This window comes from Eptesicus fuscus, chromosome 4 (assembly GCF_027574615.1).
Source record: "Eptesicus fuscus isolate TK198812 chromosome 4, DD_ASM_mEF_20220401, whole genome shotgun sequence".
Classification (NCBI taxonomy): domain Eukaryota; kingdom Metazoa; phylum Chordata; class Mammalia; order Chiroptera; family Vespertilionidae; genus Eptesicus; species Eptesicus fuscus.
Window position 1 is genome coordinate 72,642,862 of NC_072476.1, and position 19,312 is coordinate 72,662,173.

Sequence of the window (19,312 nt, forward strand, 5' to 3'; positions counted from 1 at the left end):
GCAGGATGGAAAATGGAGTCCCGGGCCAGGCAAAGAAAAGGCGAGAGAAAAAGAAAGAAAGAAAAACAACCCAGAAGCTTGAGAACCACTTTCGATCACAATAACCTTTAGCAAAGGCAACATCTCGGGCAGTGGACAAGCTACTTCCAATTCTGCTCTTCTAAGTAGCAGCTCCTACGGAGGTTTGAGCCAAGTGCAATGTGATGGGACTACAGTTCCTCGCTCCGAACTCCATCAGCCACACCCGTCATCGGGACAGGAACTCATTCCTAAAACTGCTGACTCACAAAGGAAAAAATGGCCGCACGGCACAGGCTTCTTTAACAAAACTCATTAGAACGGGGATCAGACGTGTGGAGGGGTCTCACAGCCCTGGCAGGTCATTTGTCACACGGCTCGTGACTCAGCTCAACAACACACTCATTGTGGGCTCCTCTGGCTCAGGACCTGTGTTTGGCACTGTGGGGGCTATAAAGATTACTAAGCCTGATCTCTGGCTTCAAAGTTTCCAGAAATGGCTTAGAGTTTACTTTTCATCGATGCTGTAAAGAAAATTCTAAAAATTCTGCTCCCAAAATAAGGCAGAGGTGTGCAAAGAACACAAGAAGGGCATGAGAGGACACCTTGGCAAAGCGCTGGGCTGCCTCTACCCAGGCTTCTTTTATGTTACAGCAAACAATTTCATATCCTATTTGTGCTTGTTAATTTATTTTATATTTTATATCGGGTCATACAGATGGTGAAAAAATGGAATGTGGGATTCTGGGAAAAACGGAGAGTCTAGTGGTTTCCTAGAATTTTTTAGAAAGTTTGTTAATTTCTCATTTCTACTTTAAAATTATGCTAGCTACTAGATTACCATAGATGTTGTTGTTACTAGGTGTTGTTACTTAATATGCTAATACACTTAGACAACTATGTTTTGAAAGAGTTGGTTTAGTTTATAATCCTGTTGATTACATTTTCTGCATTTAACAGCACTGTTCTGCAAGGAGGCCTGTAGGCTGCCCCTGGCCACCTGAGGGCGATGGATCACTGACCCAGCTCTGCAGTGTGGCCCAGCAGAGTTAGCAGCACGGGATCCTACGGTTCCTTCACATCAACACTGAGCAGGAAGCCTGCCATGTCTTTAAAGCCCATATCTCCACTTTACGATCACGTGCCTAAGGTAATGTGCCTGGGACAATGTCTGAAAGATAGAAGGCTCTCAACAAAGACCAGCACCCCTTCCTTTTCTGGGGAGCTTGCCTGGAGGAGCTAAGCCCTAAGGCCTATGGTAACTGGATTAGTGCACAATAGAGGAGGCAGCTCCTCTGAGTTCACTACTCAAACCTCAAAGGTCAGTGAGAGAACGTTGGCAAGCACTTCCCAGAACTGTGTAGAACTCGCTGTCCCTCAAGGAGAAGTAGGCATGTCCTTTGGGAAGGGGGAGCTATCTGTACCTTAGCGGGTAAACACTTCCCGCAGGGGACGCACTGGGGATGAGGAGAGAGCCAGGAGAGCCAGGGGTGGGATTGCGGGCTGTGTTTAAGAATGAGAGACCTCCAAAACACTTGCTTCTGGGAACCATGAACAATGCAACATAACTGCAGAAAGAAATGGCCATATACGTATACCATGCTAATGCCTTTCTGACCCCATGTACGTTTGTTAAGCCCTTAAAGACCTTATCATTACTGTTTTTGTGTGGTTGATGTATCTTATTGCTGCATGGGGAAAACTGAGTCAGAAAGTGAAGGAAATCTGAGCCCAAGGGTCATTCTGTTGAAATGAAAGATCAGATTTATCCTAAAATGGACAAATTAAGAAATCACACTGGTATACACTGATGTACCAAATTGACTCCTCTTACGGTGTCTTATGGAGGCACTTGAACGCCAAAATGTTCAGGGCTGTGAAATTCAGTAAAATATGGCAAAGCTGGGTGGCAGGGCACCTGCCGAGCTGGTGAGTGGACCCCAGCTCTCATTTTAGGCTCTGTCTGTCACCCTGCAGTGTGTGCAGACTACTTTGGCATGCCTTACAAGTTCTGTTACCTTTCCCTTTTTATCCATCTCTACAACCTTCAAATGATAAGCGAACAGTTGAGAAAACATGATTAGGAAAAGTGAGTCAAGTCTTTTTTTCTTTTTTTTTTATCCTTACCTGAGGACATTTTTCCTATTGATTGTTTTAGAGCAAGTGGAGGAGAAGGAAAAGGGGGAAAGAGAGAGAAACACTGATGTGAGAGAGACACATCGATTGGTTGCCTCTCGCATGTTCCCTGACCAGGGCCAGGGATCCAGCCTGCAACCGAGGTACGTGCCCTTGACCGGGAATCAAACCCGAAACCCTTCAGTCTGTGGGCTGATGCTCTGACCACTGAGCAAAACCGGCCAGTGGTGAGTAAAGTCTTTTTAATATTCCAGTTTCTTCCTCCTCACCTCACCTCCACTTCAGCCCCATTTGTGAAAAGAAAATACATGTAATGAATATTTGTGTCAGGCACTGTGTGCTAAGTTATAACTTCTGGTACACAGTCCTTTAATACAGCAACCCTGTATTATGCCCATTTTATAGATGAGAAAACGGAGGACCAGAGAGCCCAAGTAACTGTCCTAAAGGTGACAAAGCTAAACAATGGCAGGGCTGGCCTGGAATCCAGGCCTGTGTTCCCTCTAAGCCCAGGCCGTTAACCACTCTGCCAACTGCCTGTGCCCAGAATTCAGAACACCTTGCTGCTAACACAGAGCCTGGTTCTGCTGGTGCTGTCCAGGAAGCCTGCAGGGTTGGCTGGTGATACACGCCAATGGGTTAGGGTGTCAGGTTCTCCTTCTTTCTACCTGGGAGAGTGGCACTATGGCCTTTAAAATAGGTCTTTATATAGGATGTGCTCTTTAAATATCAATTCATCCAACAAATAAATGAATGAGAGACTCTGAGTCATTGGGTTCCAGGTAATCAGGGTCTTACAATATTATCTTTTCCCTGATTCTGTCGGTTATCCTAACTTTTATCCTACTTTGACTTTCCTCTGACTACTCTGCTCTTCCCACCCTCCAGGCAAGGTTGGCACATTTTAGGCATTTCAGCTCATTTTCCTTCTTTCCTAGAGCTCTACGCTCACACGGGGCTTTGCTGACAGAGTCTGGGTATCTGACGTAGACATGAACCTACAGCAATAATAACTATGAGCATTAATTATGCACTGGGTGTCCTGACATGATCATTAATCCCCACCACAGTGCTGACTAGGAAATGGGGCCGGGGGCGGCCAAAAAGCTTGACAAAGCTCACACACCCAGAAGCAGAGGGGCTGCCATGCGACTCAAGACCAGCTCTCACTGCCTGGTCTTTCCCTGGCCACAGGCCTTCCTGTGAACACACACAAGCCTTCCCTGCTTCTTTCTTTAGCCAGACAGCTATTCGACTCCCCCTCCTCCCTGCACCCCAATGTCACCATTAGGGAGCAGAAATGTATTAGCTTCGCACATCTTGTAACTAAAGGAAGCAAAGACATCTTAGTCATTAGACAACCTCGGGAATATGTGTATTTTTAAGCCCAGACATCTCACTGTGGCTGGAAGGAGGGCTGGGTTGGATCTGGCTCTGTGGATGCCCCCAGCTTAGCCCTGTGAGGTCTGCAGTGAAGGGCGGGCCAGATGGAGGCCCTGGGGCTACTCCAGGTTCGATTTCTGGTCAAGGGCATGTACTTCGGTTGCATGCTTGATCAGCTGTGGGCTTTAAGAGCTGAGGCATTTCCTGCTGAACTGAGAACCTTCCCACTTAGCTAATGGAATGTCCGTGCTGCACACTGTCACGCATCCCAGCAGAGGACAAGACCTCATCTGATTCACACACAAATTTAAAAGAGAAAATGACAACAGAGGGTTTAATGGAATGGGCAGCACTGCCATAGGCAGCAATGCCAAAGCCTGGGCCTGGATGCAAGCTCTCAGCCAGGGAGGGAAGAAGCCTGTGATTCAGTGCCCTGTCCCATTTTCCCCTTAAGGCTCTGGGACTTCCAGTAAATGCTGAGGTCCTGATCACCAGGGGACGTGGGGGAGGGGACAAGGCTGCAGGACAATCTATACTAATAAAAGGGTAATATGCAAATTAACCATCACTCCGTTACACCCACCAGCCACGCCCACCAGCCAATCAGGAGCGAGTATGCAAATTAACCCAACCAAGATGGCTGCGGCTACAGAGAGAGCAGGAGGGAGGCTTGGGTTTCCCTGGTGATGGAAGAAGCCAAGCTTTCCGCACACCCTGGTTGGCCCAGGCCTCCACTCCAGGCTACAAAGTTTCAATTATAGAAGATAAGTAAATCCCAACAAAAATGGTGGCAGCCACAGAGCTGGTGAGAGCAGGAGGCTAGGGTTGCCCCTGGCGATGGAGGAAGCCAAGCTTCTACAGCCCTGGCCTGCCTTGGCCTCCACTTAAGGCTACACAGTTTCAATTGTAGAAGATAAATAAATCCCAGATACCAGGGCCTCCGCTTGGGTCACCAGGGGGCATAGCCAGCCTGCAAACCACCACAGGCCCCTTGCCCAGGCCGCCCCATGCCCTAAGGGAACCCCCACCCTGATCCGGGACACCCTTCGGGGCAAACCAGCTGGCCCCCACCCATGCACCAGGCCTCTATCCTATTTAATAAAAGAGTAATATGCAGATTGACCATCACTCCAACACACAAGATGGCTGCCCCCATGTGGTCAAAGATGAGTGCCCCCATGTGGACACAAGATGGCCACCACAAGATGGCCAGCAGGGGAGAGCAGTTGGGAGAGACCAGGCCTGCAAGGGAGGGCAGTTGTGGGCAATCAAGCCTGCAGGGGAGGGTAGTTAGGGGTGACCAGGCTGGCAGAGGAGGGAAGTTGGGGGTGACCTGGCCTGCAGGGAAGAGCAGTTGGGGGGGACCCAGGCCTGCAGAGGAGAGCAGTTAGGGGCAAAGAGGCTGTCAGGGGAGCAGTTAGGCATCAATCAGGCTGTCAGGGGAGTGGTTAGGGGGTGATCAGGCTGGCAGGCAGAAGAGGTTAGGGGCAATCAGGAAGGCAGGCAGGTGAGCAGTTGGGAGCCAGCAGTCCTGGATTGTGAGAGGGATGTCCGACTGCCCGTTTAGGCCCAATCCCACCAGGACATCCCTTGAGGGGTCCCAGATTGGAGAGGGTGCAGGCTGGGCTGAGGGACACCCCCCCCCCCCCTCCGTGCACAAATTTTGTGCTCTGGGCCTCTAGTCTTTATATACAGCTGTCTGTTCTCGAACACAGTGCTTGCTCTTTTTTGAATCGCTGGTCGATCCCCACTGTGGGTCAGACGTCATGGGCTTGAGAATAGCTATGGGGTCACGAGGATCCATATTCTAAACACCTGGCCTCAGCTGTTGCAGGCACCTGACTCCTTAGGCAAAGGTGCTTCTTCTGGGTTGGCTGTTCTTCTGCCCTCCCTTGCGTTTTGGGGCGCACACTTTGCCACCGGGGGAGAAACAGCCCAGGGGCCCCTGAATGGGTGAAGCTGCTCACAGGGATGCAGCATGATGACATCCAAGCACTCTCCCTCCTAAGGTCTTGTCAGAGCAGGCGAGGTAGTTTTATGTTGGGAACCTTCAGGTCTTGGTGGCCATCCGTCTCCAGGGAAACTTCAGCCCCAAGAGTGGTGACATGAAGATAGAGCACCATCGTTATCCGATGCTGGTTCAGAAACTCGGCCTCCACAGGCCAGGTGGACGCCATGGTCCTTCAGGCACTCCTGGCACAGCCCACGCCTCAGCTCGCCTCCCTTTCTGCTGTTGTGTCTGACTTCAGAAGGATCCTTCCAGACTTCCTGTCGGCATCGTTAGTGATCAACTCAAGGTCTGCTTTGCATCAGATGCTTGTCTGGAGCCAGAATTCAAGTCTTGGTTCAGGCTTTTTGCGCTGACCATTTGGCCACAAATGCAGAAGGCAACACCCAGAAGCATGGAAGAGCGCATCCTTCCCTCATGACCACGTGCGTCGTTTGTCATTTGAAATACTTGCCATGGGGATGCCAATTATTGATTTCTCCCCTCAAGAGCAAATCCTAATCCGATGTGAGAGGGGCGGGGACCTGACTCTGGGTCATATTATTATGCGCCGAATACTTCCTTTGCTGGGCGAGAGCTCAATGCCCTCTACAGGTGATGGCGCTCAGAGGTCCCCCGAGTGGAGAGGATGGGGGGCAGGACCTGCCTGCTCTTGTTTCTATGGGCTGAGGCATCATTTACACACTGCAGAATTTCAGAGGGAAATGGAAAGCCTTGCATGCTTTCAGAGGCTGCGTGGCAAGCAGATGGAGTGTTAACCCCTTGCCTATTTTAGGTAAAGTAAAAAGATGTCTCACGGGAAAGAAGAGCTATTTGAATGTCAAAGTTACTTTTAAAGCATGACTTCAAACCTGCTGAGTGGGAACACCCTTTAGCCTGAATGAAATCAACAACACAGGGCGAGCCTGCAGGCCAGGCTGCTCTCCTCTCTGCTCCCATGCACAGCCTCCCTGATGTATGTGATGAAGACCTGGGACTTCGCCGATCACCCGCTGGGAGAGGCAGGGAGCTGAAGAATCTCAAACCAGGCTGCACGGAAGAACCACCACCGTCCCCAGCCCAGAGAATCTGATTCAGTTGATCAGAAACTCGGTAGGTAGCATGGGTGTTTTCAGGGGGTGGCGGAAGTGGTAAACATTTATCTAAAAGTTTTTATTTACCCAGGACCAAACCAGAGAGGGTCGGACCTGCATTACCACCATTTGTCCACCATCCAGAACTGAAATATCATTGCTGTTATGTACATATAAACAACTGTTGGACATAGAAATCGGGACTCAAAAGAACTGTTGGCCCAGAAAGAAACTCACTATAGACTGATTCATTTGCCTCTCAGCATAACCATTATTGCTTGTCTCATTTTCGGTTCCTGTAAGTGTATTCCTAGTATCACATGAGCTCACTCATCTAGAGGAAAAGATGAACAACACAGACTGAAGAACAAGAACAGCATTGATCAGACTGTCAGACCTCAGAGGGAAGGTAGGGGAGGGTGGGGACAAGGAAGATAGATCAACCAAAGGACTTGTGTGCTTGCATATGAGCCTAACCAGTGATCACGGACAACAGGGGGATGGGGGCATGTGTGTGTGTGTGGGGTTTGGGATGGGAATGGGGGGGGTGATGACAAATATGTGATACCTTAATCAATAAAGTAATTAAAAAAATAAAAAATAAAAGTTTTTATTTAAAAAACAGAAACAAATTCATAGATATACAGAACAAACTGAGGGGAGAGGGATTGCCAGATGGGAGACGGGGAGGGAGGACTGGGTGACAAAGGTGAAGGGATTAAGAAATACAAATTGGTAGCTATAGAATAGTCACGGGGATGTAAAGTACAGCACAGGGAATGTAGTCAGTGATATTGTAATAACTCTGTATGGTGCCAGGTGGGTACTAGACTTGTGTGGGGATCACTTTATAACTTACGTTAATGTCTAACCACTATGTGTAAACCTGAGGCTAATATAATATTGAATGTCAAATGTAATTTAAAAATTTTTAATGAAAAGGAATAAAAGCAGCCCAGCCGGTGTGCTCAGTGGTTGAGTGTTGACCTATGAACCAGGAGGTCACGTCTAGATTCCCAGACAGGGCACATGCCTAGGTTGCTGGCTTCATCCCCAGTAAGGGACGCGCAGGAGGCAGCCCATCGATGATTCTTTCTTATCATTGATGTTTCTATCTCTTTCCCCCTCTCCCTTCCTCTCTCTGAAATTTTTTCTCATATTCAGAGAAAAAAATCTTAGCTTCACCACTAAAAAAATGTATTCATGAAAAAGTGTAACATCCATGCAGTGATGTACACAAATCTAAGCACCCACCTTAATGAGATTTTATAAATGAATACCTCTGAAACTCCAACCCCCTCTCCCCATCAAGTTACAGAACATCCCAGAGGCCTCCGCACAGGATTTTTAAACTTAACCTCTTTTATTTTGAAAAAAATTAAAACTCTTCAAGTTGGAAGAGTATTAACAATGAAATCAGCATGGGCATTTAAGAAATCTCTGTTGATTCTAATATGCATACTGTATTGATTGTAATAATTTGCTGTTTTTGCCACACTTCTGGCCATACAAAACCTCCAATACTATTACTGATTTCTTCACCAGGTCATTATTTTTCAAGGTTCCTTCAACATAGAAATGAATGGCAGCCTCGGATACATTTAATTTTGTTGTACTGTGATTGTTTTTATAACTTTTCATGCATTATGATCCAAAAGCTCCCCTTTTTCCAGTTATATATGGATGAAGCGGCCCTATTTGCTATAAACAAAAATACCTTGTATGTACTTGAGAAAAAGAAAAGTGGAGAACATGCTAAATATTTGTGGGTCAGCCACTGATTGACAATTGGCAAGGCCAGAGATGAAATCTGGAGCCCCCTACAGTTCCTGGGCAGGGATATGTAAAAGGCAGGAGCCTGAGGAATGAAGGCCTAGTGAAAAAAACAAAACAAAAACTAGAGCAACCACACCCCGGCCTGGTGGAAATATGCAGAAGCCAGTCTGAGCTCTGAGTTCAGGAAGGCCAGCAGGAGAAATTCTGAGATGTGATGGGAAGACAGGATGAGGAAGAGGACATCAATAAACCCAGGAGCCAAGCTTCTCTGGAGAACGTGTGGCCACAGTCAAGAAGCTGTGCTGTCTGTCATCAGAGGCCGAGACACAGGACAAGGCTGGCTCAGAAGGACTGCGGCTGCCAGGGGGTGCCCTGTGGGACTGCAACTGTGTGCACCTGAGCGATGCACCTTATTTTAATTTGCACAAAGGCTGCACACGGACTAGCGGTGGCTCTGGGAGCAATGCTGGTACAGCTGGACTCTGCCCAGGCTCTGCACCTCCTCTTCGGCTCCTGTACACAGGTGCAATTCCTTACATGACAGTGAAGTGGCTTTTCCATTTGCAACAGCCCACACAGTGGGGTGGGAGTCAGATGCAGCTCTACGAAGGAAGGTTCCAGATGAATGAGGAGAAATGCCTTTAATTCCTCACGTGGTGGCAGAAGATGAGCCTGATGATGGATGTGGGGAACTGCCTGTAGGAGGGCATCTCTGGCCCGGAAGTGAACAGTCTTAAAAGGATGAGCCCATCCCTTGGAGCTTGGCACCCCACACTCAAATGTTTGGCAAAGACAAGTTCTCTTCGGGCCAAGTACCCAATTCCTTATGTATTGTTCTTCTTGCAAAATACAATTTCGGTTTGCATGCAACATTTTATTAAAAGAAAGAGTGGAACAATAAGAATTTTGTAACTCAGTGTAGTAAAACAAATGACACTGCCTTGGAATACTAAAGTCTGTCTTGTCTTTGATGTTTACAAGAAGTTGGATTCACTTAAGGTTGTTCCCTAACAGAACTATGCTTTATAATGAAAAATTCCTCTGTTCTAAAAGAAGGCAGGAAAATAGAAAAATGAGTAAAAGAGTGGATTTTTGAAATCTAATTTCAGATTGATTAGATTTTAAACAGGACAAAGAATGAGTCTTTGAGTCACATGTGGTTATAATTTATACAGTATTTATATTTTGCAATCTTGAGCCTGTTTGTACGTACACACACACACACACACACACACACACACACACACACACACAGAACATCTCCTCATCCCTTTCCTTAGAGATTAAATTTGGTTCCTGGATTCTGTTAACTTCTCTCTGAATTGCGCTGTTTGGGAGCTTGTGGCCTATGAGTAGGGGAGTTCTGCTCTGAAACATGAAACCTTTAAGTCTGCTGAGATGGCAGGAGCAGTAAGCACGTAGGAGGAACTGAGGAGGGGATCTGCAGAGCAAGGATGGTCAAGTCACCTCTTAGGTTCTGCAAATTGACAGCCCACGACAAGACGGGATCCTTCCTGCTGCCATCCCAGTTCGGAGCTGCCAGAAGAGGTGGGGCTGACGGGGGCTGAGAGGGGATCAATAAAGGCACTTGTGTGTGCCTGGTGTATATGACAGTCCCCAAACCTCATGGTGCTTTATATGCTGATTATGCTCTGTGCATCCTCTCCCATCCACATGGGCAGGGACCCCAGAGTTGATAGCACATAGCAAAATGCAATCATATCCCTAAACAACCATTGGCACAGTCTTACCTTGCACAGATCTCTGTATGGGGGAAAAGCTTAGACATTATAACAGGGAAAAACATGATGATAACAGTACTGTTCTCAAACCAGCAGGTAGAAGAGAGAAAAGGAATGGGAATGGAGGCCGATTTAAAACCATTGGCTGGTGAGAGGCCAGCCTCTTACCGTAGTGCGGGATGATGGCCCAGGCCATGGCAGAGGCGTAGATGCCGCCGATCATCCAGAACATGCAGAGCCAGCTCAGATGCTCGCCCCGCTTCTCTCGGGCCAGCACTTCTGCAAAGTAGGAGAACACGATGGGCATGGTTCCTCCAATCCTGCCAAGAGATAAGGAGAATACGGGAAGTCAGGGCCTGAACCGTCACGTGAGATACAAAGGGCAGAACCAAAGCAAGCTCTCACAACGCAGGCTCTCTATTCCAGCATATCAGAGAATGTATACTTTCTATTACTTCATTACTTTACTATTATAAGTTCTGTGTAATAGAGTTTTCTCTCTCTAAAGCCTTGAACCTGCAATTAAGCCAGGTTACCAAAAGGTGGCAGTGGTGTCCTACTCGTGGTTTACAGATCTCAGTTTAAGATTCCAATGTTCTACATATATGAATGTTCTACGTATTTGTCAGGAAATTACAATATTTGGTACAATCTAGTGAACAATTTAATAAATGCATTAAAAAGAGATAGTATGATGAGCTCTTTCTGGGAGAACACACAAAGAAGAGGTCATGTGAGCACTCAGTGAGATGGCAGCTGCCCACCATCCAGGAAGAGAGAGTTCTCCAGAAACCAACAATGCTGGCACCCTGATCTCAGCGTCCAGCCTTCAGAACTGTGAGAAAATCAATGTCTGTTCTTTAAGCCAAAAAACAGAAAGAGAGAGAGAGAGAGAGAAAGAGAGAGAGAGAGAGAGAGAGAGAGAGAGAGAGAGAGAGAGAGAGAGAATGATATGTCCCACCCATGACGTGATGACTTTGGAAACAGCTTCAAACTCTTCTGGGAGGCTATCTCCATCTATACTGACTCACTGCTACCCTACAGCAGCCGCCCCCAACCAGATGATGTGTTGATAAACAGGGTTGTTTCCTAGAATGATTCTGGTCTAATCCAATCGATTCATTGCTGAATGAGTACATGTGCAAGGGGCCCTGGGAGAATCAGCTAAGGAGCTACTGGTTTGGATACCAACAGAATGAGGTATGATGCTTCTTTCCAGTCAGGGTAATCACCAGAGATGCTGGCTGAGTTCTGGAGAGAAGATATGATCGGTGACTTCTACTCAGGGTAAGGGTTCTCTAATGTGGGTTTACTGAGTAGCAATTTTGTTCAGTCCAGGGAGATAAGCCATAGATCTCTCAGAATTTCAAATAGGTCTTGACCCCCAAATTTTAATAACCATTGTCTCAGGAAGCAAGGTATTATGAGAAAACATTACTTTCTATCATTCCAAACAATATGTGAATTCTTAAATATTTTTTAAAGATGTGAACAATGTGTGCAAGTCATAGAGACAAAACCTAGTGATATAATTTTAAAAATTTGTTCAGATTTTTGTAAGGTAAATTGCTATTGACATTTTATGCAAATTTGATGTCAAAGGAGTAAAATATGTGTTTATCCATTTGGCAATAACTGATTTCTTTAGAGCCTTTGGTATGATCAACAAGTATTGGTAGTGAGCTTAGCAAATGCAAGGTGGGAAAGGCCATATCTGTAGGAGACTGCAGGATTTGTAATGTCATTCTGCCTCAACGGGTAGGTCAAAATATGGCACCATTTCATGGGTGTGCCCTGCTTACAGTGATGTGGGAGTTGGGTACTGCTGGGTATGGGCAGACCACTTAGGCCAATATTTTTCCATCTGTGGGCTACAAAATTAATATAGCAGCTGTAAGCAACATTTTAAAAATTAAGTAAAGCTATTTGAGTCCACTCAAGAAATAAGGATAAGTACCATTTCATGAAATTTTTGTCCCCATTACAGACATACTTATAATGTTTCATATACATATGTATATGTGTATGCATATATATGAAAATGTATAATAAGTCCTAATGTGTTTCTTTTTTTGTTTGTGTTTTTGTTAATCCTCACCTGAGGCTATTTTTTTCCATTGCTTTTTCAGAGAAAGTAGAAGGGAAGGAGGGAGGGAGAGAAACATTTACATGAGAGAGACACATTGATTGGTTGCTTTCCGCATGCAACCCAACCAGGGGCAGGGAGCAAATGGCAACCCAGATATGTGCCCTTGACCGGGAATTGAACCTGGGGCCCTTTGGTATTCTCTAACCACTAAGAACACTAGCCAGGGCCCCACTGTGTTTCTTAATGAGAGTTGCTGTTCAAAGCGTTTAAAAATCACTAACTTAAAGCATCTATATCTGTTTCCCCGAGCTATGAATGTGGCAGTTGTACTAAAATTTCTAGAAGTATGATTCCACATGACTTCAGATGCAGCACCATTTAGTGCCATCACACCAGGGTAGCCAGACAGCCCCCAGTCCATCAACCAGACCCCCAACAAGAAACAAGCGTGAGTGGCGCTGTCAGAGCTGGCTCGGTGCCTCACCATGTCAGGCACACAGTGCTCTGTCAGCTTGCTGAGGACCTCAAACCATGGACAGCTAGTTGAATTGAAACATTCAACAAAGTTTTGAACAGAGTTAAAATGGTTTCATGACAACACACAATTTTAATGGGAAATAAAATGTCTGTATCTTTAATCATTTGATGCTACTTCTTTTTTTTCCACTCGATGTGATGCATCCGTTTTCTCTGCGCCATAAGGTCCCAGGTCCCTAATCTGTGGCCTCACTTCTCAATGCATAAAAAGAGTCCCAGTTTTTATTGACTTTTCACATCCTAATTAATGTTTCGACGGGATTCTGGACAGTTCATATGCAAGAGCAGTAACTCACACTTCGTGAAGGCACCATTGCATGTCAAGATATGCCAGGCCGTGCTGAACTGAGGGCAATGTACTCCAGGGTGACTAAGACAGCAAGTGGAAGGCTGTAGACTCGCCTGTTAGTTTTAAACAAATCATGTTGCATAAAAGAGAATACCAACTTATAAGGGCATATGAGCAATCCAGCTGGTTTTGATTCAATGCCTCTTTTTTCAGGAGATTATTTTTGCATGGATGTATCTCAATGTTTGTCAGACAGACAGCAAGGAACTCCAATATCAGTGGATGAATGAGTGAAAATGAGGGAGGGAGTCTATTTAAATCCTTTGCAAAGTCCTTCAGATTCAGAGACCTATAAAACAACCCAAGCATTCACATTTCTTATCATGGGCTGATCATCTCTTTTGGGGAAAACATTGCTCCTTGTCTTACTGTGATGTCCTTTAGGCGAGAAAAACATTACAGTGTATTATGATGTTAACTATTACTATTCCATTTTCCATCAGAATGCTTATACGTTTACAAAGCATAATTTATGTTTACAAAGATGAAGCAATTAGATCAGGGTGCTTATGAAGGAATTTTTCTCAGAATTGGATTTAAGTCTATTTTATTAGCTGTCAAAAGGGTCAACTCTCAATTATCCTTGGCAATAGGAGGCACAGAGGAAATAATGAAAACCCACATTCTATATAGGTGGGTTCCAAATAGTTGAATTGACACAATGAAATAGAACATTGATACCTGGCATTTCAGAATTGGGATTATTCCCTAATAATATTAATTTTAGGTTTGTACAACTTTAATTATAGGAACTAAAGAAACTAAACAAAACTGTATTCAAACACATTCCTGCCCAGCTGGCATGGTTCAGTGGTTGAGCGTCTACTATGAACCACAGTTTGATCCCCGGTCAGGGCACATGCTCGATCCCCGGTGTGGGGCGTGCAGGAGGCAGCCAGTCGATGATTCTCTCTCATCATTGATGTTTCTTTCTCTCTCTCCCTCTCCCTTCCTCTCTGAAATCAATAAACAAAAACAAAACATTCCTAGAATGAGTTGGGAGCCCTCTCCCACCCCATTCTACATATGAGCATGCACATAGACACACACAAGTTCCTCAAACGTTCTGTATTTGACTCAATACTAGGCATCTGGTGAATATCATGAAACATTGCTTTTCCTCAGTAATTTAAGACAAATTCAGGAGTGGATACTGTGTAAGGCAAAGGGTGTATCAGCTTTACAGACAGGACTTCTCCTCTGTTGGGAGAATGAGGCACGTAAGTTCACTCAGTTTATCATGGCCAGAGGAAGGAGAACGACCAATAGCACTGTCTGCACAAACCGTGAGGAGAAACGGGGAAGCCTGGGTGTCCTGAGGCCTGTACACTTCACAGCCACACCTCCAGCTCAGGTGGCAGCTTAGGGATGGACTGTTGGTCCCTGTCCCTCATCACACTGATTTATGCTGGCTATTGAGATGGGTGGGAATTCGGGCTTCTGCAATGGAAGAGGGAGGCTGCAGATAAAAGCAATTGCACTTAAAATGGCTTGAAGTGTGACACCTTAGGGAAGAGATTATGGGATGTCTGATGACTTCCTGTCCTGAGGAGGGATTCTACTGAGTAATTCTGCTCTGCTTTCATTCTCCAGGGAGCCTGTAACAGAATAATTTCATTCTAACTTATTTCACCATGTGATTTCAAAACAGTCCCTTACCTCAATCTTCCACTTCCCGTTTCGGGGAAACGGGCGTTAAGGGAGAACATAAATGAGGAATAACTGTTGTAACGTCACAGGTTCATACAGGTGAAAGTGAGGGTAAAGTCCACCAAGAGCTCTCTAGACAGTATTTTGGGTTTATAAGAAGAATAGTGAATGATGTTGCCTATGCGGAAATCACCGTTACAAATAATTTGCATGAAAAACATCCTTTTAATCCTTACTCAGAATCAACAAAAGAGGAAGGAAGACACAGGCAAGTTGCATAGCAATTCAGAAGCAATTAATTATGTTTTAAATTGGACACAGAAATAAACAGTTAAAAGCAGCAGCCCCCAAAGACGGGCTTTTCAGCGCCTTCTTCATGAAAGTAAATAGGCTATCACAGAGGAGGCTGTTCAGAGGCTGAGATGAAAGAACAGAGATCTAACGGGCTCTGAATGAGCTGGGTTTGCACAGAAAATGAGATTGCTATATTGACGTGGCTATTGCAAGTAATCAAGATAGAAACAGGAGAACACTTAATAATAACCAAACCACTCAACACATCAAGAGTGGGAATCTCCTAGGCCAGTGGTCGGCAAACTCATTAGTCAACAGAGCCAAAGATCAACAGTACAACGATTGAAATTTCTTTTGAGAGCCGAAAACCGACTTCTGCGCATGGGCCACGAAGTTTCAATCACACTGTACGTGCGCGCCCGCACGTGGTATTTTGTGGAAGAGCCACACTCAAGGGGCCTAAGAGCCGCATGTGGCTCGCGAGCCGCAGTTTGCCGACCACGGTCCTAGGCACACTGGCAGTGCTAAACGGATGGGTGGTTTGGATAGCTTTCGTCCTCCAATCTCCAAAGCCACAGTTTACAGAATAATAGTCTTTAATATGGGCAGTTGCTATTTTTCAATATTACAGAAACTACGAATAGAATAATTGGTAGAAAATGACTGCTTTAAAAATATTGAGATGTAAATGAACAATTAAATTGACACAATTGTGTTTCTAAGAAGACGTAGCTTCAATCCAACCCCTAGTCCTTGTTTGCTATCAGATTGGTGCCCTGAGCCCCCAAACTTACAGAAGTCTATGTGTCAACAGCAGCAGACCTGGTGCCACTGGGGGAATAGGTGTGGTCATAGGTCAGGATTCTAATGCTGCCTGGAAAAAAAATTAATCTACCTATTGAGAGAGCTGGAAGAATGCATTCATTCCTACAGCACCTAGATAGTGTCATGAATAGAGATGATCATTATGATGAACTGCAAGAAATGATGATAAAAATATGCAGACTTTTCCAGCCTGTACATATCTACTCATTCCTTCCTCGACTCACCCTCCCACCCACCCACCATTTACCCATCCATCTATCATCTCCCCATCCACCCCCTAACCCAGCCGTACTCAGCCCGGCACACCACCAGTTGCGGGGAGTACAGGCTTGAAGATCACAAGTTCCTGCTCTCAAGGAGCTCACAGGGCCAATTCCAAAGCGTGCACATGGCTCATTGTTCACAATTACAGGCTGTGAGTCTAAAAGAACTTTTGCTCTGTTACTTCTCTCTTGAGGTCAACAGCACCTTTACTAAAGCGTATACAGGGGAATAAAGTGTGTCCAAAAGATCAACTTTATGTTGGAAATTCTCATAAAACTCATTGTCTAAGACAACGCTCTCCAATAGAAGTACCACATGAGCCACATATATTTTTTTAATGTTCTAGAAAATATATTAAAATACAGCAAAAATCAGGTGAAGTTAATTTTTACACATATTCATTTAACCCAATATACCCAAATAGTATCATTTTGACATGTGATCAATGTAAAATTATTAATTAATGAAATATTTTGTGTTCTTTTATATGTGCTAAGTTTCTGAAATTGAGTGCTATGCATTTTGCACCTATAGCATATCAGATTGGTCACATTTCAAGTGCTTGGCTGCTACATGTGACCTGTCAGACAACACAGGCCTAAGAAAACGCTGACCCACTGTTTACAATTTGGGTTTATGATTATTTTTGGATTAAAGCTAGTTTAGTCTGTTGCCTCTTCTTCCATATCGGGAGAGTTCTTTCCATTTTGGTTCTCAAAATCAGAAATCTTCCTGAACTGGTCTGTTAAAAAACATTTATTTAGTGCCTATCATATATTAAGCATTGTGTCCTATGGAATTGGAGACATTGCTCATTAAATTTGAGAAAGCACAGTCTGGTGGTTATGAACATGGCTCTGGAGCCAGACTCACTGGCTATGATGACACCACTTACTGTGTGACCTTGGACAGCTACTTAACCTCTCTGTGCCTCAATTTTCTCATCTATAAAGTTGGTAGAATAAACAGTACCTTCCTCCTAGGATCACCATTAGGTTTAAATGAGACAATATTTAAAAAGTAACACAGCATTTCTCACAGGGTAAGCACTATGTAAAAGTTTTAAAAAATTGTTAATGGGTTTGTATTTTTCCAATATGATAAGAAAGTAAAACATATCTTAAAAGAAAGACTACTTTTGAAGGGAAATCTTATAGCTTAGAATTAGACTAAGATGCAGAAGACCTGGGTGGGGGTCTACTGAACATTTGAAGTCAATCTATCTGTGCCTCAATTTTCTAATTTAAAAAAAGGCACACCCTGGCTGGTTTGGCTCAGTGGATAGAGCGTTGGCCTGGGGACTGAAGGGTCCCAGGTTCGATTCCGGTCAAGGGCACGTGCCTGGGTTGCGGGCTTGGTCCCCAGTAGGGGGTGTGCAGGAGGAAGCAGATCAATGATTCTCATCATTGATGTTTCAATCTCTCCCTATTCCTTCTTCTTTGAAATCAATAAAAAAATATATTTTAAAAAATGCATACTATTTTTGCATTCCTAATTATTTAAAAATGTTGTGGACATAAATGAGACGCTAGATATAGAACACCTTGAAGAATTCCAGTTAATGGTGATCATTCCTACAAAATAAAGGCGTTCTGGTTATTATAACAATATAGTAGCTAGCTAGTGGATGGCCATTGCCAAGAGCTATGAAGTATGCATTTGTGAGGCTCCTTACGCAGAGGGAGAAGTGACTATCCATTCACTTATGACAGACAGACACATTGGAATGGCTTCTTACTTCCTGTTGTTTTCATATTTTTCTCCTGACCTTCATGCTCAGCAGCGCCAGGCCCTCAGTGAGCAGCTCCCAACCTGGACATTGCCAGCATCTGAAGCATTATCATTCCCATAATTAACAGTGACTGGAAGCAAATAATTTAATCCTGGGCAAATGAAAATGAATCAATGGTGTCAATTCCATTTTCCATCTTTCTAATTTTCTGTAACAAAAGAGGAGAAGGAAGTGTCTGTTCCCTGGAGTGAGATTCACTTAGGAAAGTGAGAGACAGCTGAATAATTGGTGATGCCTTATTCCTCATTCCCGCAAAGGCACTGCTGTCCCTGGCAGGAAATTTATTCTTGGCACTGAATAAATATTGAAAGTCACACAGAATATGGCAGCTGGACATATTTATGTGACTAAGAAAATATATTCATGACTTGGTGTGGTGAATTAAGTAGAAAGCACAGTTAGAGGCAATGGAACCATAAGCCCAGATAGTCATCAGGCTAACACATGAGCTCCTTCCAGTCTCCTTTATATGCAGAAACAGGAATATAACCCAGTGCTGCAAATGATGTTTCAACAATAAAATAAGATAGAGCAACCTACGGTGTTTTTAATAAAATCAACATGAAGGCAGCTTAACCTTGGATTTTAGGATGCACAGTTTACTTGTCCACAGAGTTGCTAGTTCAAAAGAACTTAACTGCAACTTAAGTCCTAGCCAGGGGATTCCTGGTCCCATTACTGGATGGTTTAGACTGTGGCCCAGAAATTCTCCTCCTCCTCTGAGATTCCCAGTGTATGGAACCAGTAGGCAGGTGCTGTGCCAATGTGAAGATTCTGTCAGATGCGATAGAATGGGACCTGGGAAATAACCACAGGATGGATTCAGGGACCCACTGAGCCCACTTTGAGATGAACCTGAGCTAAAACTCCATTGATTATCTGTCTTCCATAAGTCCTTACCCTGACATTTTAAAAAAATATGTATTTTTATTATTTCAGAGAGGAAGGGAGAGGGAGAGAGAGATAGAAACATCAATGATGAGAAAGAATCATTGATCAGCTGCCTCCTGCATACTCAACACTGGGGATTGAACCTGGAACCTGGGCATATGCCCTGACTGGGAATTGAGCTGTGATCTCCTGGTTCATAGGTCAATGCTCAACCACTGAGCCACACTGGCCGGGCCACAGTAACAGTTTAGGTCTCCTGGAGTAAGTGTCAGTTCAGAGCCAGTGTCCAGTAATAATTCCTGAAAAGTCTGATTATTTTCTTTTCCCTCATGCACAATTACCCTGGTAAAAGGCTGTAGGTATCCTGAGGAAGGCTGAGGGAAAGATTAACAGTATAAATTTTCAGTAATATACCAGGATCCTTCCTCGAGGGGACCCAGGATCCTTCATTCAAGGGGTTCTTCATCTATAAACTGGCTCAGGTC

At 44.7% G+C, this 19,312-nt stretch overlaps 1 protein-coding gene across 2 annotated transcripts in view; it reads right to left on the reverse strand.

Annotated features, from left to right (window-relative positions):
• SV2C (synaptic vesicle glycoprotein 2C) overlaps positions 1–19,312 on the reverse strand; it is a 121,577-nt gene that overhangs the window by 58,731 nt on the left and 43,534 nt on the right. For both annotated transcript variants that reach the window (XM_054714297.1, XM_008161943.3), the window contains exon 3: positions 10,305–10,456. In XM_054714297.1, coding sequence (XP_054570272.1) covers positions 10,305–10,456 — 152 coding nt within the window. The remainder of the gene's footprint in view (positions 1–10,304; positions 10,457–19,312) is intronic.